Consider the following 19704-nt stretch of genomic DNA (forward strand, 5'->3'; position numbering starts at 1 on the left):
AATATTCCTGAAGATAGCTGATAAACGTCCAGTTTTAGATTATATTTTCGATTTATAGATTAGTATATCTTAAAACAATTATTTTAAAAATTTATAATGAAGGCAAAGTTCTCAAGAGCGAAAAGCATTGGTCAAAAACGTTAAGAAACGTTTTCAACAAAACAAGTAAAATTACTCCGAAGTTGCCTGCGAATCAGTGGCGCCTCTAGCGGCGATGCTAGCAACTAATAACGTTCTCGTAGTTTCTCGCATAGTTTCTACGGATGCCTGGCAATGTGCGTCCACACATTATATGCAAAAGCAGTGTGCTTTTGCATATAACGTGTGGACGTACATTGCCAGGCATCCGTAGAAACTGTAAGAGAAAAAAAATTTAAGAATCAGAAACAATGATCATCCCCGTGCGCTGCTTCACGTGTGGAAAGGTGATAGGCAACAAGTGGGAGGCGTATCTTGGACTTCTTCAGGCGGAATACACGGAAGGGTAAAGTTTCTACCTTGAAATGATCTCTAACCTCGAATTTGGATTGTTAATTTTCTCACTACGTCGCATGTTGTTCTCAACAATCGTCTGTTTTATTCTAAAAATATTGTCTGTATTAAATCTCGTAAGATGAAAAATCAGATAGACTGATAGAGATGATTTGTGTGTTATAGAGATGCCTTGGATGCGCTTGGTCTCAAGAGATATTGCTGTCGCAGGATGCTGCTTGGACATGTAGACCTGATTGAAAAGTTACTTAACTATGCGCCATTAGAAAAGTAACCCTTGAATATCTAACATTAATGAATCCTTATATTTAATTTTTGCAATACCAAAATATAGTATTTTGATATATCGTAATCATGCAAAATATTGAAATTATTCTAACTGATCTCTGTCTCTCTTGAGGTTTTATGATTATAAGATGTAAAACAACACTGTTTACTAATAAACTACTTGCGTGATGTTTTGGTAAAAAAAGAAAAAGAATTGAAGTTTTATTTATATTCAAATTGATATTTTTTTAATTTTACGCAATTTCTGATAAAATGCAATTACATACAATTATAGTAACAACATAGCTAAGATAAAGAATTGAAAATATAAGTTAAAGGGCAGAGCTCTTTTTACAAAATGTAAAATTATTTTTATTTTATAACCAATCAACGCCATGTGTTACAAATTTCTGTTATAAATGGTAAAAATTTTATTTATACAAACATTTGTCTATGCTCAAAAAAGTTGGAGCAACATATATTCTGTGTGTGTATATTTAATTCTCAAAAGCATATTTTATTTAATGTTTATTTTAAATGCAACGTTGGAAGACCGCCTGACTATGATTGAGCAATATTTCTTCTATAGTGCAGGTGGCACGCATTCATTTCACACAGAATCTTTAATTAATTTTTCTCGGAATGCGTTTTTAAAAATCTTTTTTTGTAAAAATATCTTTTTTCCTTTAATATAACATTAAAATATATTGGCTAAGATATAGTGTCATATTGTAAATTTTATAGCAAATTTAATAAAAATATGTTTGGCGTTTTTTTATCAAAATATCTTTCTGTAAAAGACAAGATTATGGAAATAATCTTTCCATGCACTGATAAATTACAATTAGATTTCTCTAATTACAATTTTGTATAAATGCATAATATCAAAACTTCTGTTTTATACATTCGTGGAATTAAATAGTGAGAAACATTATTTCGATAATATACAAATTATTTTCTAAAAAAAGCTTTGCGTTCCTTAGGGTACTCGCATATCATCGCGAGCGCAATAATTCATTCATGCTTTGCGCAGCGGATTTTCTCCTAAGTGAATACTGCCATTATTCCTAAATCTACATTTGCTTATCATTTCTGTCTTATAACATACAGTCGTACATTATTATTTTAGTCGAGTAAAAATTTTATAGATACATTTTGTCGGAGAATGTCAAGATCCTAATAATAAGAGGCTATCTGATTAATTATATACAGCTTAAATTCATCATTTCTGCTTAAAACATCAATGACACCCGTTCGCGAGCGTAATGTTTGATTTATATCCGATTTAATCTAAATTATCTAAATTAATTGTGTGCAGATCTAAGATATGGTAGAAAAATTCGTCGTATACCCGCTAAAATCATTTGCACTAAATAAAAAATGGAAAATATTCTTTCCATCAAGCATACAGTTTTACAATGTCCGTTATAGCACTGCGCGATCCGAATATCAGTGCCATCACACCTATCACGCATATAATTACGTTCTTTAAGGCCACCCAATTTCCCGGCCCGAACCCGACGTCCCAGTAAGTTACAGTCTCGATGAACACCGGAACGAGGAGGCCCAAAATGGAAAAGCAGAAGGCACCGATCAGTCCGATGAACGGTTCGATGGTCGGCACTGCTATGGCGAGAAGAACTGCAAAACGATTATTCCATATTATATCACTGTCAATTTATAATATATTTCGAAAAATAAGATATGTCTCTAATACCTGCGCCGCTCACTAGCACCGTCCTCATGATGTAATTAGCTAAAAGCGGTTTCTTCTCGAAGTGATGTTTTATAAAGGTCCACCCAATATCGAGGCATACGTAGAATTGCAGACCGAAAGTGCAGAAAACGGCCAAGGCGATTAAAATCTTTACTACTTGAGCCGCTCTATAAAAAAAAACATTGACCACAAAAAATATATATAAAATCAGCTGATGTGTGTATGCTTAATTCTCAATCATCTTGACGTCTTACATTTCTTCCGTAGGTAGATTAAGGGTGATGCTACCTAGCGTCTCGTCCCCATACTTGACGTATCCAAGAAATCCAAGGAAAATGTATACAAGCGTAACTCCAGACATGCCTTTGTTGAGAACTCCGCAGATTCCCATAAAGTGCTGCGGCGTTTTCATGCTATTCTCCAGAGGCATCACCACGCCGATCGCCTCCATGGCGAAGATGGTGATGCTGAAGAACTGCGGGAAGCTCTCGATCGTCCCTACCAGTGGTATCGAAGACAAGGGCGGCATATCCCAGACGAGATAGTAGAACGTTATACCCAGTCCAGTCCCCATGAAGATGTTCGCCACCATAGAAACCGGTGCCAGGTACTTCAAGTCGGGTACCCAACTGAGTAGAATCAACGGTATCAGCAAATAGGCCGTGATCAACCGGATGCTATATTCGCCAGCGTCGCTGTCTTGATAGTGTTCGATAATCTGTTTGAAGTTGGCGGCCACAATCACCGCGTACACACTGCAGGTGCCGAAGTACGTGATGAACAGACTGATTTGAATGACATGTCTGTAAACGAGAAAGAGAGCAAGTTCAGCTTCAGCAGGAAAATGCTTTAGAAATTAATTATACATTTGACAGGGTGTATACTGCCGGGAAAAACTTGGTATTCTCAGGGAATTTGTTTCATCTTGAAAAATCAGGGAATTCTCATGGAATTTGATTGGGATTCAGGGCATTTTTTTTAAAAATTGCTTTTTTGATAATTTTACTCTTAACATATATGTCTAACATATCTTTGCAATATTTAAGTTTTTTTAAAATGTGATTTTTTTAATTGAAGATCTATTTTTCAAGATATCAAGATCTTACGTAAGTTTCATAGAAAATTGTTCAATTCTTTTTAATAGGTAATATTTAAATAAATAATAATTTAATAAATAATTTATTTAAACAAATTAGTATTCCTTAAGACATTTATACTAAATTATTTTTTGTTTTATATATTTATCTTATATTTTTGTATTCTTATATTTTTAGTGTTTAGATATAGTGATATATCGTACTTATTGTCCAAATTAATTTTACAATTAATAAATCAATATTAAATGCTAGAAAAACTACACTCTTGATAACTTTGGAATCGTATGAATAGAAAACATTATATATAGAAAGCGCATACAGCAAAGAAACTTATTATTTTAAAAAGCTGCATCTACACAAATTTTCTTATTTTACCTGGAATTTAAAACGAAAATATCTGGAAGATCAGGGAATTCTCAGGGAAATTTTTTACAAAATTTGAGTAGACACCCTGATTTGAAAGACCTAATACCTAGAAGGTTTCGCGAATTTCCTCGCCCACTGAGGCCCGTTTTCGAAAGCCGTTTCGGCCACTTCGGCGAATCCCATTTCTGTCTTTCGAGTTTTGTAGTAAAGCACGTGCGCGCATTTGACCTAGAAACGAAATTATAAATATTGATGTCGATTCGAGAAATCAAAGTTATATATATACATTATTTATATATTTCATTATTATCTCATATGTACGTATACATAAAGACCGTATTGTTATATTCGAGAAAGCAAACTAGGCTATCTCCTGCGATAATAACACGCAGTGTATAAACCTTTATCTATCTGTCAGAAATACTCACCAGAATATACGCACAGTGCGTGCAGACGAAGGCGACGAGTATCGTGGCGAAGATACCCAGGAGCAATCCGGCGCTTTTGAATGCTATAGGCATAGCCAGGATGCCACTGCCAAGGGAGGCCTTCAATAAGTGCGTCAATGTGTCGCAATCCCTGGAAGTATTATTTATCGGTTACACACATGTCATCAATTGCATAATTCCTCATCTCGGCATCAATGAGCAATGTTAAAAAAAACGTTATAGCTCTCTAAAATGGAATTACAAGTGCTTCCTCGCATCACACGTTTCAACCATGTTATAATTGCAAATCTATTGAAGTATTAAACGTATTACCGAACTATTAAAGAGATGAAATATTTAACGCGTACCGCAATATGTGTGCTTTATTCATGACGGCAATAATGCAAATAAGTCATCTAAGATTATTGTAATGCGGATGAATATATGAATAAATAATAAATGTGCGCAAACGTATAAGTCATATGTCGGATTGACATAATAGGCCAAAGTTAATAGAATTTTATATCTACAATGTATTTTTTAATTACGTTCGATCTGAAGATAAATTTACAGTGTGGGATTAGATAGAAACAAGATTTCTATTTTTATTTCTTGTGTAATTATTATACGACATATTTTATAGTCTTCGAAAATCTATTACTTTGAAATATGCAAAGACGGAATTTGTCCTACACATTTGAATACAAAATATTTAAAAGCGCAACGTGGGAAAATCTTACGTTGCGCAATTAAATAAAAAAAAAAATGGAATTTTATATCTAATTTCTTAATTACACACGTCCAATCTATCTAAAGATAAATTTACATCGTGAGAAAAACGAGATTTCTATTCTTACGGCAATTATTATATTTTATCTTCTTCGAATATATATATTTTCGAATATGCAAAAACGGAGAATTTATCCTAAATAAAGACAATTTATGTTACGCGATTAGAAAAAAATGTTCCTTACGTCGTCGGATTTTCAACTTTGCGTTCCGCAAAGGGGTCAAAACTCTTCTCATCAGGTATTGCGGCTTCGACGTCTTTCGGGGCGACTTGTACTTTATATCTGTGAAACACAAAAATGCATACACTTATATAAGTACATAATAATTCGTCATCTATATATTTATACGCTCGTATTTTCGATTAAACCTTCTGTCAATGAAACGGGTACCTAATATAGGTATTCAAAATAGCTTTAAATATTAAAAGAGCCTTTATATTTGAAACCCTCCTAATAAAATATAACGAGAAAGAACCGTTCGATGCCCAACAATAACAAAAAAATTGTCGCAGTTGATACCCATTTATTGATGGAAAAATGTAAAATTATTAAGTACACTGACAGAAGGCTTAATCGCGTAAGATTAAGATTGATTAATTAAGATTAAAATTAATTAAGCTTGATTTCTCTTTTCAAGGGAAATCGATCAGAATCTTACTTGGCAGATAGAACGCCATCCTTAAGATTGGATCCATCCTGAGGCAGGAAGGTGTCCAACTCCGTCGGCGCTTTGTCGTTTTCTAAAGTCTAAACAAAAAAAAAACACATAAGGAAATGTAATCGCGAATCTCGCAACAATTCCACGATAGTGCAAGATAATTATGACGCGATAGATGCGAATTAATAATTAAACGCGTAAACAAGTCGTACATGTTGAAACTTACCATCGTGGTTTGCACACTCTTGTTGATATAGGGTATTATCGTTATCTTGCGCTGCTGTTACCTGAAAAAAACATATGTGCAAGTGACGAGAGTTGAATGAGATGCTTTTCTTATCCTGTTATTATTATCGTATTTGGCGAAAAAAATACAAAAACGAGAATTCACGAGGAAACGAATGGAAAGAATTAAACTCGCGACAAAGGAATTCTTATAGTTATCATTTTTTTCGTTTATAATTAATGTTTCGATAATTACGCGGTCTCTCGATAATATGATAAGCTTGAATTCCCCTCGATATTTTTGTCGTACAAGAGAGACGCGTAGCAAATGTAAAACGAGATTATCGGAGACCTACAATCGGGACAGTTGTAGCTTTCAAAGCAAAGATCCAGTCAATCGATGCGGAAACTTATTATTAAGCAAAATCGCTATAATTTATCTCTATCTCGCGTTTTCTCAGACTCAGATATATCGATTTGTTGCAATTTCCTGATGCAAATAACACATATCGCTGACTTATCATTCTGTAGAAACTTTTACTATTATTATTCTTACGATTACGTGAGATTTTCGATCTAAAAGAAAAAAAAAAGCAAACCAGGAAGATGTTATTACGAACATTATAGTGTTCTCATTAACGTAACATTCTTATTTAAGTAATGGCCTTATTTACGCAATTTTGACCGCAACGTAAAAATACATTATGTACATTGAAAAAGTAACGTCTTCATTCATGCGGTTCGACCGCATTAACAAACCAAAAAACACTAAAAAAGAAAAATAATAAGGAAAAAGGAAATCATATTATGTTCTGCGTCATATTTTCCGCTCTCGGCGCTGCTTCTTTGACACTTATTATGACACAATCAGATCAATTCAATCGTACGAGATTACATTATGCGTATAGCTTCGCAACAAAAGAACGTTAACTCTTGCTACTTCCGGGCTCGTGAACTCGATCTTGCACGAACAAAACGAAAAAGAAACATCGAACACTTGCGTAGGTTTAGATAAGCGCGTGGTAATCTGTCATTTTTATTATATCGAGAACAAGAAAAGCCGTAGGGAAAAAAGCATGTAAAAGAGATATTATTCTGAAAACTCTATATAATTTTCTTCGTCACATCCTATTTATTTAAAGAAATAAAAAATAATAATTTTAAAAAATAAATAGGAGAGACGATGAAGGAGTCATAGAATTTTTTTAGGGTAATGCTTTTTTATACACTTTTTTCTACACTTATACTATTTTTGGAGTAACAGTATCCTGTGACGAGTCAAATTACGGTGGGTTGCCTATGGTAAGCGTCAAGGTCGAGATAATATCAAGGAGAGAGAATCTTTCTCAAGTTTCTCTTTTAAAAATTCTAAGGGTAGAAGTTTGCTAGAAGTCAAAAGTCACAAAACACTCGGTTGAAATGTTTATAGTGTATCGAAATAATTCACTGAAAACGTCATTAAAAGAAAAAGCAGAATTATAAATATACTCTCTATTACATTAAAATTATTATAATAATGTTATTAAAAACATTAAAATTATTATAATAATGTTATTAGACATTAAAATTATTATAATGTTACATTTAAAAAAAGGGATTTTCCTACATGTTTCTTGTTGGATTCGAGAGCCTAAGAGACTTTTACACCATGGAGATAAAAATAGCAAGATGATAAAATTTTGCTCACATACTAAAGTTTACACAAATATGAAAATGCTAAAGAACATTTTATAGTAAATGCATATTTTTTATTTCAACATATTCAACAATGTTCCAGTTTTGAGCTGATATTTTTAAAATTATATACATCTTTCTGCGAGATATTCGCTAAGTATTAACGATGTGTTGATTGTAATTTGCGATAGCAATTTCTAATTGTCAGATAAAGTCGAAGAGAGAATTAAGAATAAAAAGAGCGAATAAATTGATCATCGACGTTATCTCGCCAAATGTTCTATTTTAAAAATCCTGAGCCAAAGAAAAGGTCAAATACGTTGAAAACGTGGTAATTGACATACAAGTCTTTGCTTTGATACTATTTCGAGATCGACATTTAATGATTAAATAAAAAAAATTTATTTAAATAAAATTCCATTTAAATGGCTAGCTTTTATAATCAGCAGATAAATAATTTTATTTGTCAATAGCTGGTATTATGTTAAACATTTTCTGAAAAAAAATTATTAGAATCTAGACAAACAGATAGACTGACTGATCAATCAGCTTTAATACAGTGCCGGTTATTTAATAAAATAAATAAACATTACATCAGCCGTGTTAATATATATCTATATTGGCGATTAATGTTACATAAAATAGCACTTAAACCAACGAGAGAGATAATCAAATGTGAAATAATTATTGATCGATGTGTACGAAGAAATCGATAGAATTCTTGGTTTCTCACAACGTAGGCAGAATAGAAAGCTTCAAGTTGTAGGACAAGGTTTACGATCTAACTGACATGTTATCGATCAGATATCGGTCACTGACTGTTTGTAATCATATCGATGTGATATATCGATAGAGATTTCGTCATTCTGGGTGGTCTGATGAAGCTGAGAGCTTGCTAAATGAATTTACGAGACAGATGAATCGTCAAGTAAAATAAGTGGCTAAGTCGCCTAAGTAATGAATTTGATCAATTAACGTACCGTATGTCAGTAATTGAGTCTTTTAATTTTCGCGAATTAATAACTACTATTTGCTAATCAATTTGTCCCGATTAATTTTCACAGTTAATTCTATAATAAAATTATGTCATTAAATTTTAACTTTATTTCCTATTATGATAAATCTTGTGAATCTATAATCAAAACTGATCTGATCTCTTTGCAGAAAATATTAAAAAATTACAATTAAGATATTATTAATTTTAAACGCGAAATATAAACCACACAACTATTATATACTAATTAATTTATTTCGATTAATTTTCACACAGCTAATTCTATAACAAAATTATATCATTTTTAGCTCAATATTATTAATTATGATTAATCTTGAATCTATGATCAAAACTGATCTGATCTCTTTCGCAGAAAGTGTCAAAAAATTACAACCAAGATATTATTAATTTTAAAATAAATATAGACTAACTTATATACTTAAATTTCACAGTTAATTCTTAATTAGGAAATAATAACACCAGAATATTATGCATTTTGACTGGATGTAGATTGACTATCACTTATCACTATCACATATATTTACTAGTCAATTTATCTTATCTCTATCTAATTCTTGACTAGTTATTGGTCAGAAAATATAATAACCAGAATATTGTAAGTTTTGCATAAATGATTTATTATTTAGTTAACAAATATTAAGATAAAATTTAGATATTGTTAAGTACTAATCAGTACATAGATAATTTTATTTGTTAATAGCCAATGCTGCGTTTAAAAAAATCATTTTCTGGAAATAGCCAAAAATTAAAAAAAAATAATAAATTTTTAATAGCTTGTCTTTAAAAAAGCATTTTCTGGACAAAGAATAATCGGAAAATACTTTTTTTAACACAGCGCCAGCTATTAAAAAGTTATTTATTTTTAAATAACCAGCGCTATATGTGTTAAAACTAATTGATCAATCAGTTTGGGCTGACTAGTCATTTTTTCCAGGATATGCTTTTTTAACACAGTGCCAGCTATATATAAAAATAAAATTATCTGATTATAATAGTCAGCCGTCTAAATTTTATCTAAAAACAGAATTTTTTACTCAGTCGTTAAACAGTTTACTATCCAGTAAATTCAACATAATAAAAATTGATCAGTTTTTGACTTGTATAATCAATTTTTCCTCATTTTTTTACGCAGCATTAATCTGTCCTCACCAAGTTTTGGAGAAGAAAATTAATTTTGACTAGTTTCTAGTCATTTTTTTCAGGAAATGTTTTTTTAACACACACAGTGCCAACTATTGAAAAATAAAATTATCTATGTGCTGATTATAATAGTCAGCCATCTAAATTTTATCTAATAGGGGCCAATTTCACCAACGTCGGTTAACTTTAATCTTCGGTTAAACTATATCTTTGTCTCTTTTCAGATACGTTCTTAAAAAGAGACAAAGATATAGTTTAACCGAAGGTTAAAGTTAATCGACGTTGGTGAAATTGGCCCTAGAATGTTTTACTCAGTCGTTAAACAGTTACTATCTGGTAAATTCAATATAATAAAAATTTGTCAGTTTTTGACTTGTAATCATTTTCCTCGACATTTTTTTACTCAGAGATTAGTAAGAGATTTGTCCTCGTTTTTTGGAAAAAAAATTAATTTTAGTGAATAAAAAGGAAAGAGAGAAAGAAAGAGAGAGAACTTTTCCGAGTCACAAGTTAGAGTTGTCCACATTTTATATCCTACATGTGTCTTGTGTTCTTTGCTCAAGTCGCGGAGCAATATGACTCCGTTATGCAAAACCGCAAAAAATCTAAGGTCACGTTTCTCACACAATGTCCGTATGCTTAATGTGTAGCGCCACGTCATATATGCAATACCGAATTATTTTGTATTAAAATATAACATACACACATATATATAACATATATAAAAAATATATTTCTATATATTATTATATATGCTATATTTTAAATTAAGATAATTGCGTAACGCGTTATGCATGTATACGTGTATTTAATTATAAATATTTAAAATAATACTAAAATAATGTTAATAAAATAATCCTTTTTTAAAAATGAAAAACACACCTAGAATAAGAAATAAGAAACACTTTGTATTTCGAATGACTGAGAATCAAGATAAGAGAGACTATTAAAACATATTTGGTAATAAAAATGCTGCATAAAAATGATTTTTTTTCCTGGAATGCATTAAACATACAATAATCCATATTACGATAACTGAAAATGAAACAGATAGAGAGTGTATATGCGGTACTAAAATAAAAGAGTCGGTTCACATAATTACCTTCTCAGCAGAGCAAATATTAATTTGCAAATAATGTAGTTCAGTGAACGTGCAAGTTGACGTAGCAACTATTTATCTTATCACACAAACCCCTATTTTGCTGAGAATTTCATGCTCGGACAAGTATATGCCTTTCGATTCTACTATATCCTGGATTAAAGACGATAAGCGCAGATTACACAGATTGAGGCTGAAACGGGAAAACGAATTGAACTAGGAATTTGGCTATCTGCCAGCAAAACGCGATAATTCGGTATCGAACCTGTGTATAGTCGATTATTGCCCGGATACGAGAACTTATACAAGTAACGACGCACACATGCGCTTCTCTTATAGTAGGATTAGCTATATATAATAAAAGTCCGAATTTAGTATACTTGAAATTTATCAGTCATCCTTTGCGTTAAGATAATATTAAAATAAAGGATATGCTTTTATGCATGCGCTTTAATTTCACCTTAAGGTGACAAGATACGAGAAAAGCTGTGAGAAGCACATGTAAGAAGATTTAGATGAGATGATATATCTAAGAATATACTAAGATACCTGGGGGGTCGCTAAATATACCCTCGAACGCCGATTTCATGACATTTCCGAGATACTTAAATGCAAAAAGGACACGTGAAAATTCAACATGCGACACGGAAGCATCCAAGCTCTCTTTTTCTCTGATGCAAAAAAAAAACAATATCGGTTCTAAAATTGCAAGATGTTGAGTTAGCATTTTTTCCTTTTTTTTTAAACACTTTTCGAATCGGTAGAAGATACTGAGAATAGTTTGTCGCCGGTTTAGCATTTCACACATCGAAGAATGTGTTAACTCATGACTGCAAGATACCGGAGTACCCGAGGAAATTTAAACAGTGTGCTACGGTTTACATTTCAATTAAGAGCGAAGGTGAAATACGATTCTTCTTCGTGAAAATGGGAGACCTGAATGTGCGATAACTGCCGAAAAACGTATCAAAACACATATAATTTGCTCCGGTACATGGAGAGTCGCCTCACACCTGTCTTTTCTGTTTATTATAATTCCGACAGATTAATCCAGCTGTTTTTGTAAAGGGAAAAGATGTAGGACCGAGAGCGCGGACTATCGGTGCTCGTCCGAAATATCAGCAAGCAGTTACATCATGCAAATATATGTATTCGCGCGCGATAAAAAGACCGCCTTGCTTGGTCATACAAGTCGCGCCTGGGTGACTCCACGTGGTCTCTCTTTCTCTCTTGGACGAATTAACAATTAAAATAATTTCATCATACGATTTTATGAAATTTATTTTTATTTTTTGACTTGACTCAAGCGAAAATAAAATTAACTGATAATTTTTAATGACTCTTTTAATCAATCACACGATATAACATTATATAACTAATGGCGATATTAATGATAACAGTAATTTTGCGTAACATGTTGCACAGAAAGTATTAATAATAATGATGACAATATAATTTACAATGACACCATGTAATGCAACATAGGAACTTCGTAATCGTTTATAAGAATAAAAGATAGCGAGAAAAGAGTGGGATAAGAAATTTTTTTTCTTATCGGAAAGAAAAATGTGTTTAGGAAGTTAAAATTTCCATGCGGCAATCATTAATTTTCGCGACTTTTTTTCCACTTGCTCCACTTACATTTATAGCTCTTTCGCGTCTCTTTTCCTAGGATCGTGACTCGCTTTTCCACGAATTATATTTTCCATCCTTGTCGCGCGCTTCGAAATAGTACCAAAATACCATCCGTGGGAAAATCCGCGAAAGAGACGCGAAAAACGGAGTTTCTTGCGATCCGTTAAATATCCAGATAATCTATATCTGGACATTCGTATTTTTTTGGTCTTTAAATGCGAATATCTAAATAACTTTCATCAACATACATATGTATACGTATATTAAATATATATATATATACTTGTCAGATTAAAAGTTTAAATATCCGTATTTAAAAAGCAAAAAAATAATGTCCAGATATAGGTGCATGTCCAAGCACATTGGTACTTTTACCTTACTTAGTTCGCCAGACAGGTAACAATCGATGGAATCGATCAGGAGTATTCACTCGTCGAGTTGTACCGCTCGTGGTGCGTGCGTCCCTCTATATGTGTGTTGCGAAGCGCTGAAGAATTCAAGAGACCGTCGACCTGGTGGATTGCCTTATTCCCGTGTTCAGGTTTATCCCGACGATCTGCCCGGAGCACGCCGTTCCTTCACGCGACGTTCGCGAGAACGTACAAACCGTTCAAAGGATCGCCGCCGACTGCCGCCGCCGTCTTCGCCGCCGCGTCTTTACCGCCGCTTCCCCCTCCCCCTCCACCATTCCGCGCCATCAGCTGTATTTCGAGGTTTCGCGGTAGAGGTCGTCGCTCGATTCCTCAACCGATTCCGCCTCTTCCTCTTCCTTCCAACGCCATCACGCGGACGACCCAGGTTCCGGAGTAAAACTGGCAAAATTGTAGAAATTTGGAAATTATCGAAATTACAATATTGTAGCGTTTTTGCGAGACTTCGAGATATCTCGAAGTCGCGACGCGAGTCTCGCGCGTCATCGCGTTTCTATTCTTAGAATTTCTTTCTTTTTTTTTAACGTCTCGTACTTTGCTCGGAAGAGGAATAAAAGGAAAAAATTTTCGCTGCGTATATTCTAAAGCTTGTTGAGAAACTGATAAACCTTTATAGGAGGTAAACTTTCGTCGCCGTCCCTCACCTAAATCCGTATCGTGTGACCCGCTAGCGAGCAGCAGCCAGAAATGGTGGATGAGCAGCGTGCATCTAACAATAAGTCTGGCCTACACCATCGTAAGACGGCGACGCATCGCGGAGCATGATGAAATTTGGCGAGCCGATGTCACACGACTATAGGCTGCGTAGCAGAGTCATCGCGTCGCCGTTTATTCACGCGTGCCATGCGTTATTCATTATCGCGTGCGTAAACGACATCGACGACGACGACACGAGCACGTGGGACACGCGATTCCCGGCTATCGCGAGACTCTCGTGAGGTGTAATCGATATGTTTGCATGTTATGCAGGCTCTATCGAGAAGCCCATGAGCGAAGGAGCTTTCTCTTAAGAAAATTCCTTTGTCAGAACACTTATCAATTTGTTATTTTCTCTAAAAAATAACAAAAAAGATATATAAATTTATTCTCGAATTTATATATTATATATTGCATTTATATATTATATATTATATATTATATATTCTAGAATATTTTTTTATCAGGGTTGGCATGTTTTAAACAATGTGTTTAACTGTTTGATTAAAACTTGTTTAAAACAGTGGACACTGTTTTAAACAGTTTTTGTGTTTTAAATAGTTTTACAATAGCTTAAAACTGTTTAAAATATCGCGATTAAAATATAATTGTTACAAATTAACATATTTTTATTAAAATATTTTTTATTACACAGATGAAAGCGCCAAGTGTTTTTTTTTTGCTTGTTTAAAACATGTTCTTTTTGGTTTAAAACATGTTTTTTTTGCTTTACTTAAAAACACATAAAATAAAAAAACATTGTTTTAAACGAAATTTTAAATCAATGTTTTTTGTTTAAAATGAAAAAACAAGTTTTTGTCAACTCTTATAGAATTATATACAAGATGTTTACGAAATACTTAAACAAATTTCTAGGACGTATTCCTCATAAAAAATGTTCAAACTGGCCTCCATTTGATTGAAGACAGCCGGAGTAAGGATTATCGAACCATTTCAAAGGTTCCCAGATGATTTCGTATAATGTCGCAAGCATTAATAAAATGCATTGACGTAGCATTTTTTCATTATCAATAAATTACAAATACACTAGATATTTTAAATGTCTCTATAGATAAAAATCTTGCTAGAGTTGAGTATTTACTTATGATTATTTAATAGTAATATTAACATAAATTTTATTTTACTATAACTTCGCAACCATTCATTTTTGACTAAGTGTATAGAAACTTTTTTCTTTATTTTGACGAAAAGAATACGTCTTAGTTAGAAGTTTGTCCAAACACTCTATTTATATTACTTTCTTTTTAATAAAAGAAAAGGTTCTCCATTGAACGAAAAATTTTCCGGAATAATTTTTTATTAATATCAAGAATAAAATATACATATATTATTCTCAACATTATTATAATGAGAGATTATTTCGGAAAGTTTCTCCCGTTCAATGAAGAACCTTATTCTTTTTTTAATTGAACTTAATTGACTAGGGAAGTTGTGTGGGACCACAAGCGGCCAAAGTTGTTCGTTACAGTTTTTGGGGTCAAGGGATAAACGTCTCTCTTAGTTAACTATACACTTCTACTGAATTTAATAGACGTCTAGCGTATTAATTGGTCCTCATTTAGCGGGGCGATGGCGGGGCCGCAATTTCATCCAATCGAACCCTGATCGTATAAATAATCGACGTGGACGTAGAGTAAACCGTCACGTAAAACGATGTAGATATCACCGTATTCGTGTGCGTGTGCGTAACGATGATCGCATGATGAAGACGGCCAAATGCTTCATGAACCGGCGTTTTTCGCGTGAAAATGCCAACTATCTGAAATTAAATATCCGGAACATTTTACGACGATAAAGAGCGACCGCTCCCGGCTTCTCTCATCGAGAAGGCCGTGTTATAACTGCTGTAATGTGTCATTTTATTGCGCGCGTTCCACATTTTCAATGAAAAAAAAACAAAGTCTTATCGCTGACTAATAAAATAGGAAAACAACTCGGTTATAGATAGTTGGAATATCTGAGAGTTTGGAAATCGCATAATATTTGAGAAGCTACAAGAAATGAACAATGTGAAGATTCCATTTTTTTCCCAAGCATTTGTAAACATTGACCCTAGAATGGAATTACTTTGATTCTATATTAGATTCTATTTGGATTCTTTCTTCTTTTTTTGGAGTTGTCATTTCTGTTTTTCGCGATTAAAAATTTTTTCTTGTCTTAAACATTTTCATGTTCGAAAGAATAATGAGAAATGCTATTTTTACAGAATATTTCATGATGCTGTAGATTAAATTACCTCTCATTATTGAACATCCTGATTAATGTAAGTCCATATTAAAGTAATACAGAAGTTGAAGTTTTTTTTAAACACATAAGAATCGAAATAGGTTGAGCTCTAAGAATATAAACGCGACTTTAGTATCACTTTTAATTCTACTGACGTTGCATCATCTTCTTAAGATCGTATATCACTTTGTCCTACATCACGCTATTCTATACCTGCGCAACAATAAATTATTAAGTAGAACGATGTACAAACGTATGTACATACATACATGTTACGTTGTTTCTGTCGTTCATTCTTTTATCGATCACGTTTTGACTTGAATCGAATAGACTTGAAACTTGAACTTTGACAGATGATGTATGATTAGGCTAAGCTGGTTCAGCAGCAGCTGCCGATAATCTTTCGATAATGAATTTTTAAAATTCCTCGATGTGTGTGTTAAAAATATCCCCGGAAACTTCCGTACTCGCCTTGTCTAGTTTTTTTCAAATTGATTAATTTACTTAATTTTCCTACTAATGAAAAATTTCTCGTGTCCGTCACGGTTAATCGATAAACTGTCACGTTCAACAAAAATAGCTCCGATCATGTAGAATCATCTGTCGGGGGGAAAAAAATTTAACCATGTCGGCCAAATCCACCACCAAGTCACCGTTTTACGGCAGCCGCGAACAGGCACCATCACCGGAAGTGTGCAGGGAGCACTACCTGTTCCTGTTGGAGCTGTTCGTGAGACAGGCGTCGGGCGACCGGCTGGCCAAGCTGAATCAGATGTTTTGCGTGCCCACGTGCGTTCAATTTGGATTTCTCGACTTCGTGGACGAGAGTGATCTGACGGTGACCCCGGTGGATCTTCTTTTTCAACCCCAGACGGGCGTCGCCAACGACGTCGAGGTCTTCAACGCTGGCAAGTCGGTGCTGTTCGCCGTCGATCACGAGACCGTTACTGATCGCACCGTCAAACTGACCCTCAAGATCACCGCGAAGAAACGGATGCCGGACAGCATCAAGCCGGACATCCTGGTGGGCGTCGGCGAGCTGGACTTGTCGGGTCAGTACGCGGCTCTGAGGCTAGAGATGCTGCAGTGCTGGAAAAAGGGCATCGCCACGTCCAAGGAGTTCGACGGCCAGGTGCCGTTGATCTACAACGAGAACTTGTCGGGCAGTCTAGACATCTTCGTGAGAATGTCCGGATTCGGGCAGACGATCCTTACCGGGTTTGATGCACCAATTGGGCGGGATCCTTCGACCTTCGTCTTCGGTTCTGAAGAGATCGATCAGGCTTTGTCGTACAGGTGTCGCAGAATGGATTCTCGCGCCATCGACCTCTTCGAGGCTTCCAGCGAGGAACTTTCAGGTCCAAAAGCTTGTCCCGTTTGCGTACCGGAAAGGTATACTTGTGTGCCATGCGGAAAACTGGCGGCTGTCGAAGAGAGGGACAAAGGAGACGACGGGCTGGCAGAAAGGAAGGATATGGTACGTGTTTTCGAAACAGAAGAAGTAATTTTGCGACTAATCGTCCTAAGAATCTCGGATTTAATTTTCAGTCATCGAAAAGCCTCGTTCGATCCAAGTCTTGCGGGAAACCGGTGATCCTCAAGGTGTCCGGTCTCTTTGACAACGGCGGTGACGTCAGTGGGAAGAAACCTACCGTGACAGTTGCTGACGAATCCGCAGCGACGAGACCAGGCGAACCGTTCGATCCTGACCACGATATTTTTGTCCTAAGGATCGGCAAGAAGGGCCTCGTCGGCATCGGCGAGAAGTCTGACATACAGCTGGAGATGAAAACCCCGAAAGGATCGGAAAGAAGGGCCCCGATCAGATACGAGACCAGAGATATGCAGACGGAAAGATACGAAGAAAAGCCGCCGCATAAAAAGAAGGAAAAGAAGAAAAAGAAGAAAAAGAAGAAAAAGAAGGCAAAGTGAAGCCTCTTCAAGATCGAAAATCGAATTCTAATAAATTTTGAATTTATTCGGAAAAATTTATTTCGCGATGATATTTTTAATATTGTCGTTTTTTTATATTGTATTTGTAATAAATATAAATTTATATTTAATCGCGTTTTTAAATTTCATCTTGTGCTATAAATGTAATTTCGAGCTGTGAAACGTAATAAAACAAATATTACTCGATATTTTGTTACGATGTAATATCTAGATAACGATAAATGAATCATCCTATATAATAAGATAGCATTTCAATCGATAAGTTTGTAGTTTGTATATGTATAATTGTCACTCCAAAAATCTTTTTATTATTTATAACCATCTAAATTGATTAAAGTATAGTATAAGCAAGAAATAAAATACAAAATAAAAATATAGAAAGTACTCAATGATAAAAGTTATTCATTTTTATTTCACTAGAGATAAAAAAAAGTAATGATAAAATAAAAAGATTGACAAAGTCGACAAATGTGACAAGACATTAACCTCAATATTTTATTTAAATTATACACGCAAATATATATAAAATGGAAAAAGCAATAAAAGGAGAACAGCTATTTTTGCTGGAGTTTTTAGTAGACAAAGTCAACATTCCCGCAATACGAGCGATACACGAAGAGATCTTGCCCAGCAGAACCTGCATCTCGTTTCAAGTAAGTGCATTTAAATCTCAATCCTCCAAAATTATATCAACCTGTTGATATTACAATAACAATTATCATAGATATTGGATCTACCGCCTCTCAATATTTATCAAGAATCGCCAACAGAAGCTTGCGCCTGCATCGAGGATGGACCGCAAGTCTTTAAAAAGGGCAAGTCCTGCCTATTCGCCCTGGCAAACGTCGTTTTGCAGAAACCTCTGTGCAGTTTTCCCGTAACAATGTCCGTTTACAAGGAACTGCCGCCTGGAGTCTTGCCAGACGTGATGTTAATCGGTCCTTTAATTTTTTCTCGATTTTTTAATCCTGTCATCAAAATATCATACTTTCACAATCTCGCTATATAAACATGTTCTTCGATATATAGGCACTCATCAGATTCAGATTCGCGATCTCATAAACGTGCTGCTGAACCAACGGATCTTCCATTTCGGCAGCGGCTGCAGAATCCTGAAGGACACTTTCAAGATCACCACGGCGACAGGACAATGCGTAGGCAAGGTCACGGTTTTCATCCGCGCCTCGTGCTTCGGCAGGAAGATCGTCACGCAATTTCAAATCCCTCACGATAAGAAACCTTACCTCTTCAAGGGCGCCGATGATAGCCCTGTCTTTCAATGCAAGAGGATCACTTCCGCTACGGACAGAGAACGATTGAAGTGTGCATGTCCGAAGAAGACTGGCGATGGCAGCGGAGAAGCTGCGAGGATCTGCTGTCCCGACGAACGTCGACGAAAGGGACTGAAGGACGTCGACAGGGACAAGTGTGCACCCTGCTGTCGCGATCCTCGAGCGAGAAAAAGCAGAGAAACTGTCAGAAAGTGTGGCTGCGTCGTGAAGGAGGAACGGACTTGCAGCTGCGTCCAGACAAACGTCAAACGCTTAAAATGAACGAGGAGAAAAGCTTCAAGAAATGCCCCTTCAACGATCAACAGGTTAAACAAGTTCAAAGACATGTTCGAGCGAATTGCTATCGATCCTGCAACATCAACGTCGTCTCGACGAGTCTTCACCAGCATCAGCGCGCTCCTGCGTATTTAGATCTCCGTTTATTCCTGTCCGACGTCGTCGCGGGGGGAGAAGCGACGCCGTGGCGTGACGCCATCCAAGG

The 19704-nt window shown here is 35.0% G+C and overlaps 4 protein-coding genes across 5 annotated transcripts; 3 read left to right on the forward strand and 1 right to left on the reverse strand.

The window, feature by feature from the left end:
* The first annotated feature begins 283 nt into the window (after positions 1–283).
* On the forward strand, positions 284–963 carry Rpb10 (DNA-directed RNA polymerases I, II, and III subunit Rpb10). The gene is made up of 2 exons (XM_083046451.1): positions 284–484; positions 658–963. The coding sequence occupies exons 1-2, from the start codon at positions 390–392 to the stop codon at positions 764–766; spliced, it is 204 nt and encodes a 67-aa protein (XP_082902577.1). The 5' UTR covers positions 284–389; the 3' UTR covers positions 767–963.
* A 157-nt stretch (positions 964–1120) lies between these two features.
* Path (solute carrier family 36 member pathetic) lies at positions 1121–13263 on the reverse strand. Of its 2 annotated transcripts, none has more exons than XM_083046443.1 (9): positions 12985–13263; positions 6043–6103; positions 5817–5905; positions 5342–5440; positions 4368–4518; positions 4046–4167; positions 2731–3279; positions 2477–2643; positions 1121–2400 (listed from the first exon to the last, which is right to left on the reverse strand). In XM_083046443.1, the coding sequence occupies exons 2-9, from the start codon at positions 6043–6045 to the stop codon at positions 2159–2161; spliced, it is 1422 nt and encodes a 473-aa protein (XP_082902569.1). In that variant the 5' UTR covers positions 6046–6103; positions 12985–13263; the 3' UTR covers positions 1121–2158. The 2 variants fall into 2 exon arrangements, with proteins under 2 accessions (XP_082902569.1, XP_082902568.1); XM_083046442.1 differs by having other exon boundaries at positions 12980–13262.
* A 3179-nt stretch (positions 13264–16442) lies between these two features.
* LOC145940834 (uncharacterized) lies at positions 16443–18041 on the forward strand. Its single transcript, XM_083046444.1, has 2 exons — positions 16443–17455; positions 17527–18041. The coding sequence occupies exons 1-2, from the start codon at positions 16604–16606 to the stop codon at positions 17908–17910; spliced, it is 1236 nt and encodes a 411-aa protein (XP_082902570.1). The 5' UTR covers positions 16443–16603; the 3' UTR covers positions 17911–18041.
* A 381-nt stretch (positions 18042–18422) lies between these two features.
* LOC145940395 (microtubule-associated protein 10) lies at positions 18423–19704 on the forward strand. Its single transcript, XM_083045498.1, has 3 exons — positions 18423–18584; positions 18656–18869; positions 18961–19704. The coding sequence occupies exons 1-3, from the start codon at positions 18459–18461 to the stop codon at positions 19482–19484; spliced, it is 864 nt and encodes a 287-aa protein (XP_082901624.1). The 5' UTR covers positions 18423–18458; the 3' UTR covers positions 19485–19704.

Source organism: Prenolepis imparis, unplaced genomic scaffold (assembly GCF_030444845.1).
Source record: "Prenolepis imparis isolate NDT839.2.m4 unplaced genomic scaffold, iyPreImpa1.0 SCAF_9, whole genome shotgun sequence".
Lineage (NCBI taxonomy): Eukaryota > Metazoa > Arthropoda > Insecta > Hymenoptera > Formicidae > Prenolepis > Prenolepis imparis.